We start from the raw sequence: 25,709 nt of genomic DNA, 5'->3' as shown, positions 1-25,709 counted from the left end.
CTGCGTAGCTGCGGCCGTTGCTCATGTTGGTGGGAATGAGGCTCCACTTGTCTGTGGCCGGGTTATAAAACTCTACGGAGGAAAGGTTGCAGGACCCATCGTCTCCCCCGATCACGTACAGCAGCCCGTTAATGGCACAGACACCTGGAAGATTCAAACGGTGCATTTTGGTGATTAAGACAAATATTCTCCACATGAAACAAAATTAAACTTTTGCATAATTTGATTTGAAAGTTTTATTTTGAACATGCATGATAAAAAAAAAATAGAGTACAAAAAAGTAAAAAAAAATTTAAAAAAAATAAATGTTCATGTTGTAATTTTCTTGTGTTTGTGAGTTTGACTGGATGTCATTCAACTGCCTCTTTTGAACGTTTTTACATTTTGTGGCACCAGAGCTGATAAGCTTTGTTGAAATATATGTCCATGTTGTTCTCCAATGGACAAGAAAAGAAACTTTTTTTTTTTTTTTCCATTGCCAAAATGTATCTGATCGGGAAAAAGTATCAGAAATGTATCGGGAGCCAAAAAAAGTGATCGGATTGGGAAAAAATCGGGATCGGCAAATACGCAAACTCAAGTGATCGGGATCAGATCGGGAGCTAAAAAAAATCCTGATCGGGACAACCCTAATATACATATGTATATATATATATATATATATATACACACATATATATACACACACATACATACACAGCACTTGGGCAGACCTTACGGATCCACCAACATGCTCGAAAAGGAGTAGGAATGAAGTAAACACTTTACATACATTCTTACATATAATAAGACGAGTTTCTATAAACTTACTTATAAAACACCCATACCTACTTTAATAACTGTTCAATACAGTGATACAATACTCAATTATATATATATATATATATATATATATACATATATATATATATATATAAACAGTCAAAATCAAACAAATCAAGGCAAACAAAAGAAAACAAAACAAACGCCCAGCATTTAGTTGTGCAACTATGCATGTATGTACTAATAGAAGTAATTATAATTCATAGTATGACATTGCTCTGTAAGAGCTGGTTGATACTCAGTGTTTGTGGCAACTGTCTGACCTGCATTTCGTCGACACATGTTCATGTCACAGACGAGTCTCCACGTGTTGGTCTGCGGGTCGTAAACCTCCACGCTCTTCCTGACCAGAGGACCGTCATGACCTCCGGCCGCGTACAGAAGACCACCCAGCACACCCACACCTTCACGAACAAAACCACAGAGAGGGAAAAAAAACAGTTGTCTTTTGAAGAGGAAATATTTATATTTTCCATAAATCCATCTATTTCTCCATGGTGTGATTTCCTCAAATTGTCTATTAAAAAAAAAATCGACCAAAGTCAGAGAAGAACAACTGTAATAATGCCTTGAGTTTAAATAGAAAATGTCATTTATTTTGGCAAAAAAAGAAAAAAGAAAGGAAAAAAGAAATATTAACACAATGTGGTAATGTGCAAAAATATTAATAGAAAAAATGTTTCTGATCTGGTTCTTAAGACAAAAAAAACAAAAAACTTTAGTTTAGTGCTAAAGCACTGAAAAAAAGCCTCACAAAATAAATCTATGTTGCTGAGATAAGCAGGGTAATGAACCAAATTCATACAGTATTTCCAGTACACTGAGGTGCAGTGGCTCAAGTTATCCGCTAGGGGGAGCTACAGGGCGCTGCACCAGCAAATAATCAGACAATGTTACATGGCATAGTGTAAGGGTTCTCTATAATCAACAGAAACAATTGTGTTATATTTGTATTGAAAGTCTTATATACTTTCTTAAATTATTCAAATATAACAGAGAAAAAACAGCAAAAACATGAAGCATGGAGTCACTTTAAATGGTTAAAAACAATGCTTGCCAAAAAAAAAAAAAAACAATACATCTCTCCTGGAGAAAAATTTGCAGGATAATTTATGTCATAGACAGAACATACTGAGTGAAAGTGTGTGTGTGTGTGTGTGTGTGTGTGTGTGTGTGTACCTGCTCCACTCCTCCGTGTGCTCATGTCAGCTACGTAGCACCATTGATCAGCGACTGGATCATACTCTTCCACAGTACTAAGACACTGCCGTGACGCTCCGTCGTAACCCCCCACTGCATACAGCTTACCTGGAAACAAACACGCTCATTTAAAAAAATAAATAAATACTGATATTTTTGGATTTTCATTTAAAACTGTAGGCTCCAGTCCCACCCTGAGCTCTTACCATCCACCACCCCAACGCCCACGCTGCTGCGCCGCGTGTTCATCGGTGCAACGTACAGCCACTCGTTAGTTTTATAGTTGTACATCTCGACAGTCGACAAACCTGAGACAGAAGAACAAAGAAGGGAACATGGATGAGAAAAACTGACATGTTACATTTTTAACTGGCTGCATCCTCCAAGCATTTTATTTCTCATAGAGTCTCAGAATAATCAACCACGTGCAATAATAATAATTATAACAACACAATCATATGCTGTGACAATGCACCTTCCAATAATCATGTCTACCTCATACTGCTGCACCTTTCACTTTAACAAAAATTGTATATATGTTAATAATAGCTATCATTTGTCTAATACCTATTTACTATTAACTAATTACTGTACAGTGAGCGAAAATAACCGAGTCAAGTTCCATGTCTTGTCTGACCTGGCCAAATAAACATGATTCTGATTCTATCTTTAAATCTCAGTCAGCTCAGTTTACATCCATCTTAGCAAGTACGGCCCCTGCCGTCATCACACTCGGCCTCTCGCTTCAACAAGCAGGACACAGTGAAATTGTGTTTGAGGTAATTTTATTTCTGCCAAAGAACTAATTTGCTTCGTCTGTGCAGAACTTTCTCTTTGAACTCTCTCAATACAGCTTTGTGTTCAGCTCCGCAGTCAGTTCACACGCTCAACTTTTTACAACGGAGAGGCACAAATTATTTGGCTTGAAAAGGCTAAGTAAAAAAAGAAAAAAAACATATAAAGTAGAGAAAATAAAAATGTCATAACCCGATTAAGGTCTTGTAAGATTTTAACAGCGACAAACTTCTTAAACTGATATGGCTGAGCTGTGAAGGTGTGTTTACCTATGCTTCCATTAAATCCTCCAACAGCGTACAATATATCCCCCAACACAGCGGCTCCCAGCGTGCTGCGTCTCTCCTGCATGCTGGCCACGGACGTCCACTGGTCCCTGGCTCCGTCGTACACGTCCACCGTCCGCTCTCGCAGGGAGCTGTTGAACCCCCCGACTGCAAACACTCGTCCTGCCATGGAAACCACACCTGACGAGAAGAGAGGCACAATCTGAGTACAGTAATCCCTGGTTTTTCGCGGAGGTTTTGTTTCAAAAAGAACCCGTAATGGGAAGAGGTGTCAAGTAACGAAGTACAAATACTTTGTTACCTTACTAAAGTAGAAATTTTGGTTATCTATACTTCACTGGAGTAATTATTTTTCACACAAATTTTTCCTTTTACTCCTTACATTTTCACGCAATTATCTGTACTTTTTACTCCTTACATTTTAAAAACAGCCTTGTTACTCTATTTCATTTCGGCCTTTAAAAAAAAACTATCCAGTTAAATTGCTCCATCCGGATAGAGTGAATTTGGTTGTGGTTGTTTCAGATGTTCTTGTCCAGTTTTGTTCTTACATCCGTTCCCTCAGATTCCTGCAACTAAACTTGGATGTACATTCCAATAAAGGTTAGGATAAATGATAACATGCCTCTGAAGTTTGACTTTTTGCACCATTACAATACTTATAGGCAACTAGTCATCATATCTTCTACTCTCTGAAACACATGTTAATGCTCAATAGTACACATATATGGTTCTTTAATATATTTACATTATACTAAGATGCATTCACATCAATGGCTTTTGTCCTTAATGGTTTTTTTCCCCCTTACATTACTTTTACTTTTATACTTTAAGTAGTTTTGAAACCAGTACTTTTATACTTTTACTTGAGTAAAAAACTTGAGTTGATACTTCAACTTCTACAGGAGTATTTTTAAACTCTAGTATCTATACTTCTACCTGAGGAAAGAATGTGAATACTTTTGACACCTCTGGTGATGGGTGAGATCCGTGAAGTAGCAACCTTTTTTTTTTACAATTATTATACAAGGCTTCAAATTACGGAGATCCGCCCCGCTGCGACCCGAGTAACTGGATGTGAACGGGAGGAAATGAAAAACTATTATAAAAAAAAAAATACAATAAGTACACTAGAACAGATTGTGATTCACTGCTTTTCTGAGCCGCTGCATCCTGACTCGCTCTGTAGCGTCTTTTTCTCCTAAAGCCCGCGGTGCAGGTGTGTTTTTTTGAGAGAAGAACATAGTTATGGGTCGTTGTTGTCGCTCTTTTTTCTTCTGGGCAAAAAAGATTCTTATAAACCGACATGCCACCATCGATTATGAGAACTGAAAGGAACGATTCATCAAAGGGTCCCGTTCTTGAGCTGCTCGCTGAAGTTCATTGGCCGTTCTCAGCATTGTTGCTAAGCAACCAACGTTATTGAAGGTCTGCAGTGACGTCACTTTCCCACTGGACCAGCCCCCTTACTTGCACTGAGTGGCAAAAATGGCTGCAACTAGTGGAGAAGACGGGATAACAGCCGATTAAAGGCTTAAATTAAAAGGCAGTTGGACTTGACAGTGACCCGTACAGTTACCCCAAGAACCAGTGGTCCATGGACATTAATATTTGGCCACGAATCCAGTTTCCTGATATTTAAATGTACTTAATTTCTACGCTGGGGAAATACACGAAGCAAAGCTTGAAGGCATACAAAAGTCTTGTCGCTTGGTCCTACTTCAAGGCAGGATTTGTTGGTGAAATTAAAGTGATGAGGACACCAAACCTGATACAAAATGGGAACTGCAAATCCACGTTTCGGTGTCTGGAATCCAGTTGTTTCTGTGAATTTCAGCGATCCATTTGTCTCTCTTAACCTTATTTTTCGGCAGTCTGTAAAACGATAACTCCTATTTCTTGCTAAATCTATGAGTACAGTCGATCCCACAACAGCTCTTTCCCATTTTAGATGTTTTCCAGTTGCTCAAACTGAAAGTCTAAGGGGGCACGGTGGCGCAGCTGGTAGTGCAGCGGTCTCACAGCAAGAAGGTCCTGGGTTCGATTCCCGCCGGGGGACGCTGTGGGTGCTGAAGTGCGTGTTAGTTCCCCCATGACTTCAGTGCCCACACCATGGGTGGGGTTGGCGAAAGGATCTTTCTGTGTGGAGTTTGTATGTTCTCCCCGTGTTCCCCTGGGTAGCTAGTGTGAGCTACCCTCACAAAAACATGCACACAGTCCTGGGCTATACATGCCCCCTCTGGCCAACCGGGGCGCCAGATGGGGTGGGGAGGATCCGGCCGGAATAACGTGATCCTTCCACGCGCTACGTTCGGCCGGAGAAACCCCACCCTGCCTGGTGAAAAGATGCGGCCTGCTCACTCCTCAGGTTAAGGAGGAGACCTGAGCTCAGTGTAGGGCCCTCCCGGGGTTGGTAGAGGATGGCAATGCCCAGGACTGTCAGTAGGTAGGAGCACGGGGTGGTAAAAATGGGAAAAAAACCGGGATAAAAATATATTTTAAAAAAAAAAAAAAAAAAAAACTGAAAGTCTACGCTGCCACTCACCCTGCGTTCACACTGAAAGCGTCAAAAATCTCCCGACGCCAGCATCTCGCTGTTTGGAGCGTTCACACTGAAAGCGGCATGCACTGTTGATGCCTGCAGTGGGCGGGGCTAAAGCTACGCTGCAGAACTGGAGGGAACAGTGGGAACAGCCTACACATATAGCGTACACATCTTCAGTTTCCTATTTCACCATAGATCACACTTTGGGACGCCTTCTTTATATTTAAGCGTTATTTCCGCGTAGATAAGATTGAGTTTGATGCTCCTTAACAGGTTAGGTCCGCGGATCAACATCAACCCAGCGAGCCCTTGCTCCCGGTGGCTGATTTATGGTTCCGCGTCACACCAACGCAGAACCGACGGCGTAGGGTACGCGGCGACGCACACTGCACCGCGACCCTACGCCGTCGATTTAACGCGGAACCATAATTCAGGCGAAGCTGCAGTCTGTCTGCGCTGATACTGACACACCGGGTCGGAGCGGATTTGGTCATGATGATTAAACTGTGTTTTGTGATTAATAAGCACGGGTTTTAATTATTTTTTGTTGGATCAATGCAGCAAATAAAATCGTTGGGACCATCCAGCTCCTCACCCATCAGATACGTTTTTCACATGAGCAGTTCAGGTAAAAACGGCAGTCAAACCAGCAAAATGTCATTTTGCTGGATGAAATATATTAAATACTGATAAAATAAGTTTGTTAGTGCACAGTACTGTGCACTCCTGTACGCATGTGAATGAGTGTACGTTTGTGTCTACATGAAAGTACAATCTGCATTGAGGGTTCTCGCTTCGGCAATCCCGGTCTGTGATTGGACGCTGCCTCGGCGTCGCTGCTGCTCATTTGCATAAAGTTCCGATTTTTCAAATTCAAATTGATGCGCCGCCCCCGCCGCTTCTCGACGCGCCTTTTCATAGACAATGAATGGCAGCCAGACGCCTATGACGCCCGTGATGCAGTGTGAACGCAGGGTTAGTCTTTCTGCCACTCAGTGGGTGAAACCTGCTGTGAAGTTGCATCTGTGACGTCATGTGCATTCACTCTATTAATACAGGAAGTGAAGAAGCAGGGAGACTGTTTAGCCAATCAGAATGCAGACTTGACATGGAGTCGACCTGCATACACTTCTAGTTCTGGGCGTTACCCCTGTTGCTACATGTACTACATAAACACTAACCTGCCCTGCAGCGTCGAGATGGCAGATCAGCTACTTGGTACCAACGATCTTCCTGGAAGTCGTAACACTCCACGCTGCGGATGGCTTTAGGGGCCTGGCCGCCCACCACGATCATCACCTGTAGGACCGTGAAGAGCAGAGTTGAACACATGTGGCTCTCGTGTTGAGGACAACAGGTTCTGTCAGGCTGAGAGCTGCGTTCATTTACCTTAGGGATACTGACGGGAGTTCGGGGCCGAGTCCGGTCCGTCTTGATGAGGTGCCGCTGGTCAGCAGGAAGCAGGTGATACTTCATTGCCTCTATGAGAAAGTCCTTGCAGGTGTTGTTGTTCTTTATCAAAGCTTCTTTCTCAGCAATCTGTAAACAAACAGGGGCCACAAAGAAGCAAAGATAAAGAGCGACATAATACATTGAAATTTCATTTATCTTAGTAACCAGGGGCCGGATTCACAAAACATTCTTAAGAAGAAAAATCTTCTTAAATGTCATTTTTTTCTTAAGTTCAGTCTTAAGAAGAAAAAAGAGAAGAAGTCATATTCTCCAAAAAAGTTCTAAGTATTTTCTCAACTTTCTTCTTAACAAAAAACTTAATAATAAATGGTATTCTTGAAATAAAATTTCTCAAATTTGTTCTTGACTTTTTTCTTAACTTTAAGACAACCTTGACCCGTCTTAAGATTTCTTCTGTGAAAAGGTAAGCCTCTAATATCACCTTTTTCAACCCATTTTAGACAAGTTTAAACTAGTAGGTCATAGTTTGAGGATATACTTTGTAATTAATTTCACAAAGAGCCTGTTAACTGTTTGTTAGCATGTTAGTTAGCGTGGTAGTTAATTATTATTAATTTTCCCCAATAGTATTTTTTTCGCACATTAATCTCATCCACCATAATAATGTTGTTTGTTGGCGCCTGCAATGCAATGACATATTTTAAGAAGTTCTTAAGTAGAAAAAATAAGAAATTCGTAAGAAATTACAGTTCTTAAGAAAATATTGAGGAATGCATTTAAGAACTTTCTTATGAACTTTTTAATTTTAGATCTTAAGACATTTCTTAAGATCGTTCTTAAGAACATATTGGTGAATCCGGCCCCAGGTTATAAGACGGGGATGCACCGATCTGATAGATCAGATATCTCCACCACTATTGACAACATTTATGGCTCTGTTATCGCACCAGTTTGTTCCCTTTAAAGTTGTTGCTGATTTATGACGAATACATGCATTTACTTTTCAGGCATGTTCAGTTTCATCTGTTACACTTTATTTCATTTCTTTAAGGCTGATTTCATTTCACATGTAATTTGAATGCTGGTGTACGAATATTGATGCGGTCACAGAATATTTAGTTTTTGCAACAAATAGTTGATTACATGTATTTCTTGTTATTTTTTCATAGGATTGTTTAGTTTGAAAAAAACTAAAGTCTGTTGCCTTTAGTCTTCTACATGGCGATATATACAGCTCTTTAATTCATCAGGGATTAAGAGATACCCAAACATCAGCATCGAGACTTAAAAAGCCTTGGTGCATTCCTGATATAGGTCCCCTCTGAGGATTTAAAAAATAATTATTATTTAGACCTCATTGTCTTCATTAACTGTGATTCAAAGGATTTCTGATGTTTTGAATGATGGGAGACGAAAATAAAACCAGACTAAAACACAACATTTCTTATATTTATGTAAACAGTTTATAGTTTTCAAACAATGCAGCACTCAGAGGACTGAAAAATAAAAGATGAGAAAATTCACATTACCTGTACCAAGTAATCCCGCGACAGCAGAGGAAGTCTGACATGCTCCATTAGTTTGGGCATGAACTCCAGACGAGCCGGTTTGTCGTATTTGATCCAAGATATCATCGACTCAAACACCTGAGAGAGGGAGGAGGAGGAGTCAGACAGAAGTGACAACAAGAAAGAAAGAAAGAAAGAAAGAAAGAAAGAAAGAAAGAAAGAAAGAAAGAAAGAAAGAAAGAAAGAAAGAAAGAAAGAAAGAAAGAAAGAAAGAAAGAAAGAAAGAAAGAAAGAAAGAAAGAAAGAAAGAAAGAAAGAAAGAAAGAAAGAAAGAAAGAAAGAAAGAAAGACAACAAGAAAGAAAGAAAGAAAGAAAGACAACAAGAAAGAAAAAGAAAGAAAGAAAGAAAGAAAGAAAGAAAGACAACAAGAAAGAAAGAAAGAAAGACAACAAGACAGACAACAAGAAAGAAAGACAACAAGAAAGACAACAAGAAAGACAACAAGAAAGAAAGAAAGAAAGAAAAACAAGAAAGAAAGAAAGAAAGAAAGAAAGAAAGAAAGAAAGAAAGAAAGAAAGAAAGAAAGAAAGAAAGAAAGAAAGAAAGAAAGAAAGAAAGAAAGAAAGAAAGAAAGAAAGAAAGAAAGAAAGAAAACAAGCAAGACAGAAAGAAAACAAGCAAGACAGAAAGAAAACAAGCAAGACAGACAGACAGATCAAATAAATGTCACCAGTGAAGAGAAGGAGACACTAGGGGGCCTCCTGGTTAAGAGGATAAATCAATGTTCAGACTTCTCCTCTTTCAGGATTCAAATGACTTTGCTTTGTCAGTAAAACTAGAAACCCTTTAGGTCTAGCCAGGCCTCACAAACAGATTCATGTCAAGTTTATTTCTAAAAGGCATGCATTTGTTGCACACATTTTGCAGGATGGTCAAATCAGCGATCTAGCTCACAGTTTTTTTTTTCATTAAGAGTTCAGTCTTTTCAACCACTGAACTTCTGCCTTTGATTGTTGAAATTCATCATTCCACACCATCAATAGTGAGAAACTGATTAATTTATCTCTAAAACGATATGACTTCCGTAAATTTTATTATGGATGTTTTCATGCCACTCAGGTAAAGATATTATTTTCATGGAGTCTGTGTATATACAAAGGTAGCAGTATCTTAATGACGCATGGAGGCTCAAAGTGAAAGTGCTCTCACTTTTCATAAACATTAAGTCAGCAATCGCTGATAAGTAGATATGTACATTTATTAATATATGTAGATATATAGATTTATATTATGGATATAGATATGTTATATGTAGGTATGTATATAGATATATTGAGTTATATTATACGTACAGTATTTATATAGCTATATCTCTATTAATATATATTGATTTATAGTTATATGTAGATATGTTGATATATAGATTTATAGTAATTTTATGTATATAATTGGAGGTAAATATAAGAACCAGTATATATAGATACATAGTAGCACAACTAAATGCTGGGCGTTTGTTTTGTTTTCTTTGATTTTTTTTGTTTTTGACTATATTTATACATATAATTGAGTATTATATCACTATATTGAATAGTTATTAAAGTAGGGGTGTTTGGTTATGTGTGTTTTATAAGTACGTTTATTGAAACTCTTGTTATTTGTAAGAATGTATGTCAGATTCAGGGGTAGGACTCGATAAGTGTTTACTTCATTCCTACTCCGTTTCAAACATGTTGGTGGATCCGTGAGGTCTACCCAAGTGTTGTCTTGCCTTCTGTCTACAAACATATACATATATATATTTGTACTTTATTTTTTTACTTTTTTGTATTCTTTTTCTTTTAACATGCATGTTCAAAATAAAAAATCTTCTTCTTCTTCTTCTTCTAATCTAGTGGCAGCTGGTTGCGTCTTCAGTGTTTGCCACTTGGCCAGTGACGGCCCCCTCTGTTTCTGTCAGAGCAGCAGCCGTCATCTTTACTGCTGGGGGTGACACATAGCTGCTTCATCACACCCTTCGTGCTGACTGACTTACTGCAGAAAGACATGCCCTCCACTGGAAAACAACAGCTGCCAGCTTCAACTAATCATTCGCAGTCAAGTATTTTTAGAGCAGGTAGGAAACCCAGAGAGTTCCATCTAAATATAGTGTCTCCTATTCTTCCTGTCAACCCAGTTTCTGCCAGCCTGTGTTCGTGGAAAATCCCTTATAGTATTTGTTACATATCTTTTCACTTACAAGCAGAGAAAAGATCGATTTTCCAATTCTAAATCGATTCTCATTAATTCCTAAAAATCGATTCATATGTCCAAAGATCGATTTTTTAAATTTTTTTTCATCATTACCTTACAACTTTTGGTATTTTTTTGTTTATGCCCAAAAAAGGAATGTTTTGTTGGACACGAGCATAACTAGTGCCATGTTTTTGCCATTAAATATGTTTAAAGGTATGAAAGGTTTTTTGTTATAATTGCATGAATTGTCTATATTTCTTTGCTTTATATACCGTCTTCAGGTTACATTTGCATAAAATGCTAAAAACCAAATTCTCATAAATGGGAAAAAGTGAAAACGATTTCATACGGCCTCTGATTGCTGCCCTGGATCTGTTTGATAATTCTGACCCAATTAGCAAATTGAAAGCAGTTATATCAGCATTCTGGGAGCTGATTGGTCCTTACAGCATCATTAGCTACCAATACTTGAATGTTGAATCTCAATATAATACTAGTATTAATATGTTGCATAACTACAGTCATATAATTCATGCAACAGCTGAAAAAACAGTTTTAATAACACTAACCCAAATCGATATCGGAATCGAATCCGCTCGAATTAAAGCGTGATAATCGATTCTGAATCTTAAGAATCGGAATCGAATCTTGCCATTTAAATCGATACCCAGCCCTATGTAAAAGTATTTTAGTATGTGTTCAGGGTGCTGTTCATGCTGACCTTTTCCTCTGTGGAGACGGTGAGTTTATCGCTGGAGATGAGGGTGCAGACCTGCTGCAGAGAAAGGCCCAGAAACTCCTCACCCTGCACCACCTCAGTGAAGTGCTGCTCTGAGAAACACAAACGTGCACAATGTGATTAGGTTCAAACTACATGTTTCTGCTAACCAGCTTCGGCATGTACAAATACATCAAGCAACGCAGCACCTTTTAAAGCAGATACAACTAATTGTTACATAAGTAATTATCATGCAAACACAGCAAAGGCACACGTTAGTGTTGTCCAGATCACGGCATTTTCAAAACATCGGTATTGGCCAAAAAAGTATCGGGACATACCATTAATGTTTTTAATATATATTAAATCGTTTTATATATATCGTTGCATTTAACGTCACTTCCAGCCGCCGTTAGCGAAACTAACATGGTTTACATGTTTGAATTGTGAAATTTTATATATGTTCAGTTAAATGTATTAGGGCCCAAGCACTTACAGTGCGAAGGCTCTATTGTATCTGTAGGAATTCTTCTTTCTTTATCCTTCTGACGAAAGGAGGGCCTTTTTGCCCCCCTAAACGTGCCCCAAAAGTCACCAAATTTTGCACGCAAGCCAGGGCTGGTGAAAAATTTGATATTTAATAGTTTGCATTGATGGGCGTGACAAAATGGCTCAACAGCGCCCCCTAGAAAACTTTGTGCCTCAAGCCCCACAATACGGTTTGACGTACATGCACAAAAATTGGTACACACCTGTATCATGTCGCAACTTAAAGAAAAGTCTCCTGGCGCCATGGCCGAAACCGAACAGGAAGTCGGCCATTTTGAATTAATCGTGTAATGTTTGCGCAATTTATGCCATTCCTTCGGCAGTTAATACGGCCTGAACCGTAACGTGCACCCAGGTGTGTTATACATCAAAATTTGCTTCTCCATCCTGCGACAACGCGCATTACTTTTCTCTTTCAAAAGCATTACCGTGGCGACGCTAGATGCCAAAAAGCGCGCCCACCCTTAATCTGATTGGTCCAGACAGAAAAAACTTTGTGCCTCAAGCCCCACAATATGGTTTGACGTACATGCACTAAAATCGGTACACACCTGTATCAAGTCGCAACTTAAAGAAAAGTCTCTTGGCGCCATGGCCGAAACCGAACAGGAAGTCGGCCATTTTGAATTAATCGTGGCGCAATTTATGCCACTCCTTCGGCAGTTAATACGGCCTGAACCGTAACGTGCACCCAGGTGTGTTATACATCAAAATTTGCTTCTCCATCCTGCGACGACGTGCATTACTTTTCTCTTTCAAAAGCGTTACCGTGGCGACGCTAGATGCCAAAAAGCGCTTCATCTGATTGGTCCATATTTGATAGTTCTCCAAAAGTCACCAAATTTTGCACGCAAGCCATAGGTGATACATACAGGTGATACATTTGATATTTCATGGTTTGCATTAATGGGCATGGCCTAATGGCTTTAGTCCTCTTTTCTTTTTTTCTTTTTTTAATTCATTGCCAAAATGTATCTGATCGGGAAAAAGTATCGGAATGTATCGGGAGCCAAAAAAAGTGATCGGATCGGGAAAAATCGGGATCGGCAGATACTCAAACTCAAGTGATCGGGATCGGATCGGGAGCTAAAAAATCCTGATCGGGACAACCCTAGCACACGTGACTCAAAGTTTTTGGCGTGAACAGAACAAAGTTTACCAGCATATGCATGGGACTGGTTGAGCAGCTGTGTGCACGTGTGCAGGTCAGCGAAGGCTCTGATGCCCAGACAGTTGGTGGGGTGAAGCTGAGATTGCAGAAATTCACAGCAGACCTGGCGAACATCCATCAGCTGGAGGAGACTAGCTGCTGGCAGCAGAACCTAAAAGAAATAAAATATAATAATTGCAAACTGAAGGAAATGACATCAGCATCCTTAGAAATGAAAATGTGTCAAAGGCCATTTAAAAATCAACATTAAACACAGCTTTTAACCCCAAAAGATTTAGGAATAATCTGACAGCAGGAAGTAATTTCACTATTTTATCCACACAGCCACTCTGCCGACAACTTCAACATGAAAACTACATCAGCTTTGCTGGCACCATCTTTTTCCATTAAAATGCTCAACCAACCAAAATGGAACCGTTCAGGTACTCAGGTGATGTTTTAATCAAACTCTGCCAAGTATCACTGCACCAGCAAACATTACTAATAACCACTTCAATGTTTTAATTTGTGTGACTGGGTCATCTCATCAAGATGATTATGTCACACAGTTATTGCATAATCATCTGACTGTTATTACTTTACCTGACTAATCATCTTCCATCATCATTGTCTGTACACCTTTGAACAGCTGGATAAAACCAAATACATTTTTAGTCATAAAGACACAATATGACTGCATGGATGGATGGCTTCACCATTTGGTTAAAGTGACATTCAGACAACAGTCGCTCTCGTTCCTTACAGCTTCACCCAGACATGCCAATACAAATGATGGAGAAACTTGTCAAACACTCAAATGGACATTGGATATTTTCAAAGGGGGTCACATACAGGACTGTCTCAGAAAATTAGAATATTGTGATAAAGTCCTTTATTTTCTGTAATGCAAAAATGTCATACATTCAGGATTCATTACAAATGAACTGAAATATTGCAAGCCCTTTATTATTTTAATATTGCTGATCATGGTTTACAGCTTAAGAAAACTCAAATATACTATCTAAAAAAATTTGAATATTCTGGGAATTTTAATCTTAAACTATAAGCCATAATCAGCAATATTAAAATAATAAAAGGCTTGCAATATTTCAGTTGATTTGTAATGAATCCAGAATGTATGACATTTTTGTTTTTTTAATTGCATTACAGAAAATAAAGAACTTTATCACAATATTCTAATTTTCTGAGACAGTCCTGTATACTACAAGTCATTTAACAGTTTCAACCAAACAGTGAAAGTTTATATTTTTCAATATAGTAGAGGACAGCAGCAGATGGAAGAAGTGGAAAATATCCACTTTCTACTTCTGGTGAACATCTGATTTTATCCAAATGTCAAAAACTCCCTCTTTGATTTAACCTGAGTCATATCTTGACCCTTTAGGACATCTTTAACAAAACGCTGCAACTTCTAAGATGTTTTGCCATGTCATACCACCCCCTACCCCCTCTCATATTTTTAAAATCATTTGCTCGTGACTCTTAACAACATAAGGCTAACAGACAATGCTTTCCTTTGATAGTTTCCTTAACCTAGATAACCTGATCTGTAGCGATATTTCAGACTCTACACCTCTCTAACTGCACACTCGTGAATCCTATGTTTCATCACACCTGCTGAAACTCTTGTAGAGCAGCACATGCACACACAAGGACCGACGGCAGGATAAACATTTCCCAGTTTTAAAACAGAGAAGGTTCAGGTTAGATGGGGCAAAGTAAAGGCAGTCTTCCACTGACTATTAGTCACTTGTCAAAATGCTCACAAAAAACACGGGGGAGGCAATCAAGCAGGCACACTGCAAACAGTGGGAGGATTTCCTGTCTCTCCATGCACACTTCCTGTCCTAATAATCAGAGGAAGTTTGGTGCCTGCAGCTGGATCAGGCTGAGCCGTAGCAGAGCCGTGCAGCTCCAGAGTTAATGCCACCCAGATATACGAGGCCTGCGTGTTCAGAGCCGAGCACTGCTCGCATCCACAGCCTGCTCTTACACCCTCCGTAGTAAACATCTGCTCCAGAAGCATGATAACTGGGCCCCACTCTGAATTTAGGACTAAGTCTTGGAAGTCCAGTGATCAGGCTCTTAAGATCCAACAGGTTCGTGAACCACCATGAAACATTTCCAGGCTAAAACAAGGAAAATTAAGTCTTTAAATATAGTGAAAGTCAACAAAAATCTGTTTTTTAGCAACTACCTTCCCACTGTTGTGCTTACTTTACTTTTCTGCTTGCTTAGTTTTGTAAATATTAGATGTTTTGTAGTATTCATCTGAGCAGAAAACCAGTTTTTAAGGCACCGTAGACAGTCACAGAATTTTAAATCTTATTGTTATTATAACTTTTGCCTTTACGGGTTCAGTCCATGACGTAAATTACCGCAAACATTTAACAAATCTGTGCTGTGAGACTAATAATTTATCCAAAGTGGGTTTTTCCCCAAGCACACAGAAACGCTGTGTTATTTTGTGTTTCAGCTGATTTACTCGTACAAATGTGAAAGCATTTGAAAACCAGCTTGTTATTTTGTTACTCTGGCATGTTTAACTGTTGAACACAAACAAAAGGCTCACACAAAAGACAAAGGTCGAGCCAGTTGTTTCAAATTTCCTTCTCAACAACCAGGAATTTCAGACGAATGCCGTGTTATTTTTGCTGGAGAAGGAGCTTTGACTTATATCTGTCCAAAACTGTAAATATGGAGGAATGTGTGAAAAACTGACAGAACAAAATGTTTTGAAACGTTCTTCCCCAGCCAGCAACATGTTTATTTCCTCACCCCAAGAAAAAGCTTAAAAGACTCATAATAAATCTGTTACTGATTGTCATTGTAAAGTAAAAGCAAGCAGGAAAATATGTCCAAATCAACCATAAAAGAAAAAAAAACAGTCTTACCTGGACGTTGTCTTCTGTGACCTCTATCTCAGCTGTGTAAATGTAATCGACCAGTTTTCTCAGAGTCTGACCATCTACTTCTCTGATCTCCACCTGATGGGCTTTGCTCTCGCTCATGTCACCTGCACACAGACAGACAAAGATGGAGACGTTCAACTGAGCAGAAATAAATTCACACACACCTCAGGTACAAGCAGGAAAGCCTGTGTTGGTACCTGTGAACATGGCACAGAAGTAGGGGCTGCAGGAGGCCAAGACCACCCGGTGAGCTGGCACTTCCACGCTCCCCGCCACCAGCTGGACGTCACACAGCACCCTTTTACTAAAGGACGGAGAGTGAGAGAGACATACATGTGTTTATTTACAAGATTCCTTGTGTGGAACTGAAAATACTACAAACTGGAGAGATTCCCCAACAAACAGTCTTTCATCTCTTTCATGCCCTTCATTTACTTAAAGGGGACCTATTATGAAAAACAGGTTTTTTCTTGCTTTAACATATATAAAGTGGTCTCCCCTCAGCCTGCCAACTCAGAGGAGGAGGAAAGCAACCAAATTCTGCAGCGTCTGTACAGCCGCCCGGATGAGTATGGAGCTAGAACAGTTTCATAATTGACAAATGTACAGGACAAGTTTTACAAATGCACAGACCGATTTGCATATACAAACACTGTTTCACACATGCACAGAACAATTCACACGTGCGTAGGCCAAGATATACACATTTATTTTTGATGCACACACAAATATAACCTGATTTACAAAAGTTTTTTTGTCTGTGAGCTGCGCTGGATTTGCATGTGACTTTCTAGACTCCCCTGACGTGACTCGATCCACAAATACGTTTTTTTTAACACGGAAGGATCTGCAACCAATCAGATGTCTTTCTTTGTTCCAGCCAATCATAAGAGCGCACCCCACGTGGGGGACGATTTACTCTAAACCAATCAGATTAAAACCTGCTGTTTGAGCTGTGTTAGCGCTGTTCACTTAGAAAAGTGATTAATATTTCGAGTTGGTGGAGTAAAGAGAAATAAACAGCAACAGGAGATACAAGATAAATAAACAGGATGGAGAGGAGATCACTGTTCTGCTTTTCTTGTGATCCCGGTAAAGAAAACAGCGCGATCGGAGATGGTTTGTCGGGCTGTTCAACCAGAGCCGTCGGGAGAGCTCTTAGTCCTGCCGATGCAGCAACTGATGATGAGAAACAGCGGAGATATTTCTGTATTTCCTACAGCGCTTTCAACCGGCTTTCAACGCGAGCGACAGGAAGAAAATAGAAGCAGGGCGTCCGACAAATGTTCAGCTCAAAACGGCGCGTCACGCTGCGTTGTGTCGCTGCCGACAGTTTGGACAGTCCAATAGAAAATAAAGCAATGGAATTGATTTTGTCGCTGATGCTCGCTCGCATCGCATGCAGTTATGACACAGTGTAACTCCGCCAGCCAGAGCTTCCGCCATTGCGGTGTATCGCGTCATTCAGGCAGCCAATCAGCACATAGCCTCATTATCATAGCCCCGCCCACTCAGAATCCCGCATAGATAATGAGGTTAGAGAATGGGAAGATAAAGACATGGTTTAGAGGCTGAATTTCTAATTTATTTAGCAAAAACAATCAAAAGCTTGTTTTTAAGAAATTCAAAGCCTGTTTAAAATAGGGATTAGATGCCATAATAGGTCCCCTTTAAATGTTTCTGACACATGCAAAAGAGAATTTGCATAGAGAGGTGTCTTTAAAGTCTTATAAAACATAAAGCAACCATGCGTATACAGATTTGAATCCTCCTGTAAACTCAAATTACAGTCAGCAATAAACCTTCTGAGGTCGTTCATGAGCTGGAAAGCTTTCCTCATGTGCGTCTGGTTGAAGGTGTGCATCCCCTCGTTCGCCGTGTCCTCCTCTGAATCCGTGGTGCAGGTTGGACGCGGTGAAGCCGGCGCGGCCACCAGACTGGTGAGACATGAGAGGCAGTGTCTGGATCAATGGAAATAGATGGGGACCAACCAGTTAGTCACCTAAGACTTTTTAAAGAATGATGGGACAATGACAAAACACAGCAAAAGAGGCTCAAAACTACATTTGAATAAAAGACATGGGAGGCAAAACATCTTCTTTGCTCACAGCATTGTTCATCCACATTGTATTCAGTTTCTCTGTGGGTCTGCTTCGCCCAGAGCCAGTGGTGGTTATTTTTGAATGCATGTGTGACAACACTGCTCCATCCTATTTTACTAATCTTTCTTCCACGTAATCTGCTTTGGAACTCACGTCGGTGCTGCTGCACAAAGGTCTCCACAAAAAATACATGATTGTTTGCATTCATTCAAAGCAGACAACCATTTATTTTGCATCCTGCCATGTTACATAAAAGACTACAACTATGTTGTATTTGAGGAATGAATATATAATCACAAGTACAAGATCAATATTCAGACTAGATAATGATAAAACATCATGCATGAAGTCTAAATCAGTCCATACTGTCCACCTTTAAAACCATTGTTTATTAATCTAACCCACTATCCTGATTAAACTACTGTGTCTCTTAAAAAGTCTCTAAATCCTGTATATTTGGTTTGTATCTGACAAAAATTTAGATCGAGCATTTTTTATTTTTTATTTAAGTTGACCATTTTAACAAAAATAACACTGAAAGACTGTTTTTTAATGAGCATAATTTCAACAGAGGCCTTCTGCACATTTTTGCAAATCAGATATGAGGCGTCAGCACATTACAGGAACTTCATTGTTCGGTTAGAATTGAAGATTTGCTGCCTCTTACAAACTCAAACGTTATACGGGGCAACTAAGCAGCAGCCGCTCCACACAACATATGAACCGTTTATTTTTGGGGAACACAGAAAAATACCCCGACTATCCTCCACACCAGCTAGAAGCTCTCAACCTTTTAACAGAAAATAGAATAAGTGTAGACTGCTCAATTAACTCATTTGTTCCTACTTCAATCAATACTTAAGACTATAAGAGATGTACAATGGAGTTATTGTGACATCACTTTTTAAATCACGGGTAGTTTAAATTGTACGGTTTGGTGAGTTCACAACATTTAGGATTTGGATCTACAGCTGTTTCGTATAATATCTTGTTTCAGCAGAGACATTGTGTTTTGTTCTCTCATCACAGCTGGATGACGTAGCATAAATGCAGCATTGTACAATACAGTTAGATAATTGTGGGTGACATAAAAGGTTCTGTGTGCAAGTGGAAATAGGAGGAAAGCAAAACAATTACATTTAGTTGCAAAAAGAAAAACAGCTTCAGTTGTTTGGAAATATTTCTGCTACAGAAAACCCAAGTAACTAAACAGTGATTTGTGAATGGCGTCACAACAGAAACACCATTAACTCCTTCTTAACTAGGGCTACTTTAAAGATCCGTGCTCAAAAATTACATGTACTTCAATATATTTGGTATCAAAATAAATGTAACACTTGTGCAATTACACTTGAAGGGTAAAATCAATATTATAAGGACATAGTAAATGAAAAAAAAAAATCATCTCCATCTGGCAGGTATAGGACGTTGGTGGTCAACATTATCCCACAGGGGCTTATTCCTGCAGTTAAAATAGATAAAAAGCTACATGTTTATGAAAAAAAAATTTGAAACTGAAAAAAAGATTTGAAACTGAAATAAAAAGATTTGAAACTGAAAAAAATAAAATTGAAACTGTAAAAAAGAATTTTCAGGTTCAAATTTTATTTTCAAATTAGCAAAACTTTTGGCCTTGATTTGGCTCCATACATGTTGGAATAGTTTAATTGAAACCCAATTTACCAGCTGATTTTATCATCCATTTAATTTTTTTTTAAAGTTCGTCAGATCAACGCTTGCTTGATTTAACAATCTTGTAAGATACTTTTCAGTAAATATTTCCTACATGTATATTAATGTGAAAATCAATGACAGGTTTTTGTCATAGTAAACAAGCCTGGTTGAAAAATATCTTAGTGTTCTCTTGCAACAAAATACCGTGAATTTCATCTCCCTACTAGAGCAGGCTTTGTTTTCAACTACCAGAAAGTTCAATACATTTTTGTGTTGCATCAATTTATTTTATGGAGGGCAGGACTGACATGTCCTGGGGAAAACATCCACATCTTGGGCTGTATTTTGCCTACAGTATGTTCGCTCTGGATGGATGCCACTGATGTTGCAACAAGAAAGCTCTTCACAACATGTGACAGGTTTCACCCCAAGTGCAACATCCTGAGTGGAAAGAGAAGGAAAGAGGCCTGACAGGTGATTGTCAGAACCACTTTTCTTGTCTGTAAAGAAACATTTAAGTGAATGCCTCAGGTAGGATTACAGAAAAGGAGGAACCATCCTGGAAGTAAACCCCCCTGCATGCCAGATATCCCTGAGGGACTCAAGTAGTGTCTGAAAACAGTTTTTTTCCTACCTGAATGGAAAAGTCTGACTTGAAAAACTGTAAAGATGTGCTAGAGCAAAAACGGGTTGTGACACCAAGACAATCCAGTGTAAAAGAGCAAGGTGTGAAAAGCAGGTGTAGCCATTTTACAAGGCAGGAAAAGGCAAGTTTATGTAAAGGTAATTCAAAGTCTACAGGAAGTTTGTTCTACCGGTGAGGAGCAGAATAACTGAACACAAGGCCTGTGTTGAAAAAAAATAATCGATTTTCCAATTCTAAATCGATTCTCATATTAATTCCTAAAATTCGATTCTTATGTCTAAAGATCGATTTTTTCATCATTACATTTTCAAAATGCCAGGTGCTTCATGGCAATATGTGTGTTGTGGTGACGGAATAAGTTAGACAAGCTAAAATGATTTGTTTACTGCATGAGCTGTTGCAATTTCTTTCTTTTTTGCACTTTAAATTGATATTGAAAGGCCTATTTGAGCTATTTATTTCTTGGTAATGCCACAATAATTATTGTGAAATTATTCATTATCGGATCGAATCGAACCGGATTGAATCAAATCCTGATAATCGATTCTGAATCTTAAGAATCGGAATCGAATCGATTCTTGACATTTGAATCGATCCCCAGCCCTACTGAACGCTGCCTCACCTTGTTTGGTTCTGGTTCTTGGGAATCATAACAAACCAGATCCAGATGAACCTCAGGGGTCTGGGAGCTTCATAGGAACTAACAGATCAAGCATGTATTTTGGTCCAAGACCATTCAGGTCTTTGTAGACCAGCAGTAAGATTTTAAACTCTATCCTTTGACTCACTGGAAGCCAGTGTAGCGATTTCATGACTGGTGTAATGTGGTCCAGTTTCCTGGTGTTTGTAAGGACTCTGGCCACAGCGTTCTGGACAAATCCAAAAGCAAGTGATGACTAAAAACCAGAGGTGGGGTTAACTAACCATTGAAGACAGGACTGAAAGACTAGAAATCCCAAAGCAAAGCAGCATCAAGAAGTAGTTTGCAAAGATGTGGAAAGGGAAGATGAGAGGTAACTGGAGTCCTCAGGAATGTGAAACACTGCCAGACTGGTACAGTCCTGACTGACCTACCTGAGAACAGGGCAGATAACATGTGTTAATGCCTGTGGTTATGTGTGGTAATTTCATTTAGTTTTCATTGATTATGTTTTTTGTTTAGTTTTTTATCTAGGGGTTGGTGCAGATGTATCAAGTATGATACATTAGGCATTGAAAAGTTAAAGTACATCCCAACTACCGTATTTCAGAATCAGGTTTATTTGGCCAAGTCAGGTCAAACAAGACAGGGAATTTGACTCTGGTTGTTTCGCTCACGAGGAAGACATGGTTATTGAAAAGTGCATTGTTACAACATATGATTGTGGTTATTAGGGCCCGAGCACTTACAGTGCGAAGGCCCTATTGTATCTGTAGGAGTTTTTCTCGTTTTTTTTTTTCTCGTTTTTGTTTTTTTCCTTCTTCCAACAAAATGAGGGCCTTTTTGCCCCCCTAAACGTGCCCCAAAAGTCACCAAATTTTGCACGCACACCAGGCCTGGCAATAGATTTGATATTTAATGGTTTGCATTAATGGGCGTGGCCTAATGGCTCAACAGCGCCCCCTAGAAAACTTTGTGCCTCAAGCCCCACAATATGGTTTGACGTACATGCACGAAAATCAGTACACACCTGTATCATGTCACAACTTAAAGAAAAGTCTCTTGGCGCCATGGCTGGAACCGAACAGGAAGTCGGCCATTTTGAATTAATCGTGTCATTTTGGCGCAATTTATGCCATTTCTTCGGCAGTTAATACAGCCCGAACCGTAACGTGCACCCAGGTGTGTTATACATCAAAATGTGCGTCTCCATCCGGCGACGACGCACATTACTTTTTTCAGTCAAAAGAGTTACCGTGGCGACGATAAGACGCCAAAAAGCGCGTCCCCCCCCTTCATCTGATTGGTCGATATCCGATCGTTCCTACTTTCTGCCATAACTTTTGAATGGTTTGATATAGACTCGTGGGTGGTGTCATCCGCTAAATGTCCAGGTCTGAAGAATCTACATGCAAGTCATACAAGCGCTTCCACGGCAGCACGCCTGAACGTGCACAAGGGTGCGAGGGCCCGTTCATCGCTGCTTGCAGATTTAATTATTACTATTATTGCACAGTGATTGATTACTCTGAGACTCTATGAGTGATGAGAGTTCATCAGAGCAACAGCTTGGGGGAAGGGTGACCACACTTGAAGGTCCCCCCTCCTCCCACAATTTATGGTAAAAAAAAAAAAGGGAAATTTACTATGGTTATAAAGACCATAGATTTAGATGAACGTATTGCTGAAGTACATACCGTAGTCAACACTCATACTACAAATAAATGTAAGACAAGCAACTAAGAGTAACACCACAGATAGACATGAGTCCACAAACGCCACTACACTGATGCTCCAATCAGAATGAAATGCCAATGTAACACCACATGTTCACTATCATCATTTCCATCATATATGGCCTGTCTGACGACGACATGCAAAACTATTACTGCATATGACTAAACCATCAAACAGGCCTACTGAATGAGCTGATGTGAAGGTAGGGAACACACTCACCCAAACGCAAATCTTAGTAATTAGTGACAGACTAGAAATCCCAAATCAAAGCAGCATCAAGAAGTAGTTTGCAAAGATGTGTAAAGGGAAGATGAGAGTAGGACCAGAGGTAACTGGAGTACTCTGTACTACACTGACTGTAATAATATATAAGGCTTATAATAATTTACTTCCGGGCTGCATGCAGGAACTGTTCAAGCCAAGAGAGGGCAAACATGACCTCAGGGGAACAGCAATGTTTGAGACAACAGCAGTAAGAACAAATACAAAGGGCAGATGTATATCCGTTTTAGGAGTAAAACTGTGGAACTCATTAGACAACGACCTTAAACTAGCAAACTCAATGAAAGCATACAAGATATTATTCAAAGCAAAGGTAATGGACACATATATAGAAGCAGAATTAGCAAACAAAGAAGAATGTACACATGCATGGGATGAAATTGCAAATTGGTTTTGTCGGTTTATTTAGCATCTTTTCACTTTCTGTTTTCAGAGCTATCATTATTATTATTATTATTATTATTATTTGTTTCGTTTAATTATTTATTCAAACAGGTTGAAACAAAAACAAAAAAATAATCAGAATACATAAAATGTATATACCGAAAAAAAAAACACAAGCAAAACAAAGCAAATTAAAGAGAAATCTATATGTAGATAAATATTTCCTGTTTGAAAGGGTGTAGGATGAAGTTTCAAAAAACTTTTCTAGTCCTACCCCTTCTAATGTTCTGTTTTTACCATTACTTCATTTTACAGAACTTCTAAAAGAAAAGCATAAAAGAAAAGTATTATTATTATTATTATTATTATTATTATTATTATTTTGTGTAACCTCATAATACTTAATTTGTTCTTTTTGTATATTCTATTCTGTTAAAAGGTGGGCAAGATAAGCTTTATGCTTCAAGCTCAGACCTTTTCGGTCAAAATAATCACAATGTTGACCAGGGAAAAACCTGTGGATTTTTGTTATCTTGTTTGTTGATTTTTATGCTTGTGATTGACAGAAATAAATATTAACTAACTAACCAAAAAACTCAGGAATGTGAAACACTGGCAGACAGTCCTGACTGACCTACAAAGAAGAATGCACACATGCATGAGATAAAATGACAACTTAAATTGGTTTTGCCGGTTTCCTTAGCATCTTTTCACTTTCTGTTTTCAGAGCTATCTTTATTATTATTATCATATTATTGCTATTATTATTATCATCATCATCATCATTATTGTTATTATTATTATTATTTTGTGTAGACTTATGATACTTCATTTGTTTTTTTGTATACTATATTCAGTTAAAAGGTGGGCAAGATAAGCTTTATGCTTCAAGCCCAGACCTTTTCGGTCAAATAATCACAATGTTGACCAGGGAAAAACCTGTGTTATCTTGTTTGTTGATTTTTGTTTGTGATTAACCGAAATAAATATTAACAAACTAACTAACTAACTAAAAAATGTGAACCACTGGCAGGCTGGTAAAGTCCTGACTGACCTACCTGAGAACAGGGCAGATAACATGTGGTTTTGTTAGTGTCTTGTTTTACAGTTTAATCTTGGTATTTAGTCTTAGACTTACTTTCCCCCACAAGAAGGGCGTTCATTCAAAACAAAAGCACCTTTCCTTTAACTCACGGCGGCTGTATTAATAACTATAGACAGAAGAGCTGGTTTAATCAAGTTTGCTGACACATATTCGCAGTGTTTCCAGTTTGTTTCCAGTGTGTTTTGAGATAATGGCGAGCTCTCAGCCTCCTTAATCATTCAACTTCCCTGCTAACTGCAGCTTTGAAGGCTATTGCTGCTTCACAAGCTCCCGGGACAAAAGCCCACCTGTCTCAGGATCCCTTCACCGTCTTATTTACATCGCCCAGCTGACATTTGTCGCACATCAGCACGTTAACTTTGGTTAGCACCAAAACCTGCATCACCTGAGCTAAATTTTCCCGAAGCTAACGCGGCTAACTCTAGTGTTTATTTTTTTCTATGCTCCAAAAAGAGCTCTTGGGATTTATGTGGTTGAGGTTCGTGCGGGATCAAATGTTTAAATCCAGCAGATGGAGAAGCAGAGTGGATCACAGCCGTGGAGAATGATCCCCAGAGCTGGGAAAACTCACCCCAACGAGACTTCGTCCATCCCGGAGTCGCTCAGCTCAGCAGGCATGAGGCTGCAGCTCAGGGAGCCTGGATCTGGGAGAGGGATGCTGCACTCTGCTGCAGAAAACAGGACCAGAGAGATGCTGCACTCTGCTGCAGAAAACTGGACCAGAGAGAGATGCTGCACTCTGCTGCAGAAACCCAGACCAGAGAGATACTGCACTCTGCTGCAGAAAACAGGACCAGAGAGAGATGCTGCACTCTGCTGCAGAAAACAGGACCAGAGAGATGCTGCACTCTGCTGCAGAAAACAGGACCAGATCAGAGAGAGATGCTGCACTCTGCTGCAGAAAACAGGACCAGATCAGAGAGAGATGCTGCACTCTGCTGCAGAAAACAGGACCAGATCAGAGAGAGATGCTGCACTCTGCTGC

General features: G+C 39.3%; 1 protein-coding gene across 3 annotated transcripts in view; it reads right to left on the bottom strand.

Moving 5' to 3' along the window:
* The window catches only part of klhl3 (kelch-like family member 3), a 28,099-nt gene extending 2,695 nt beyond the window's left edge, over positions 1-25,404 (bottom strand). For 2 of the 3 annotated variants that reach the window (XR_009782881.1, XM_061724861.1), the window contains exons 1-14: positions 25,296-25,347; positions 17,957-18,115; positions 16,352-16,458; positions 16,137-16,258; positions 13,231-13,393; positions 11,526-11,635; positions 8,592-8,708; positions 7,039-7,188; positions 6,831-6,948; positions 3,087-3,284; positions 2,229-2,330; positions 2,002-2,130; positions 1,086-1,226; positions 1-144 (exon numbers count right to left, since the gene is read on the bottom strand). Coding sequence is in view for 2 of the 3 variants with exons in the window: in XM_061724861.1 (XP_061580845.1) it covers positions 1-144; positions 1,086-1,226; positions 2,002-2,130; positions 2,229-2,330; positions 3,087-3,284; positions 6,831-6,948; positions 7,039-7,188; positions 8,592-8,708; positions 11,526-11,635; positions 13,231-13,393; positions 16,137-16,258; positions 16,352-16,458; positions 17,957-18,115; positions 25,296-25,342 (1,807 nt within the window). In the remaining variant the exon portion in view is untranslated. Of the gene's footprint in view, positions 145-1,085; positions 1,227-2,001; positions 2,131-2,228; positions 2,331-3,086; positions 3,285-6,830; positions 6,949-7,038; positions 7,189-8,591; positions 8,709-11,525; positions 11,636-13,230; positions 13,394-16,136; positions 16,259-16,351; positions 16,459-17,956; positions 18,116-25,295 lie in introns of all 3 variants that reach the window. The other variant, XM_061724862.1, reaches the window with a different exon arrangement.
* Between the last annotated feature and the right edge of the window lie 305 nt (positions 25,405-25,709).

Source organism: Cololabis saira, chromosome 7, assembly GCF_033807715.1.
Source record: "Cololabis saira isolate AMF1-May2022 chromosome 7, fColSai1.1, whole genome shotgun sequence".
In the NCBI taxonomy this organism is placed as follows: domain Eukaryota; kingdom Metazoa; phylum Chordata; class Actinopteri; order Beloniformes; family Belonidae; genus Cololabis; species Cololabis saira.
The sequence above is the reverse complement of the archived record's forward strand: the minus strand, read 5'-3'. Positions and strand labels throughout refer to the sequence as shown.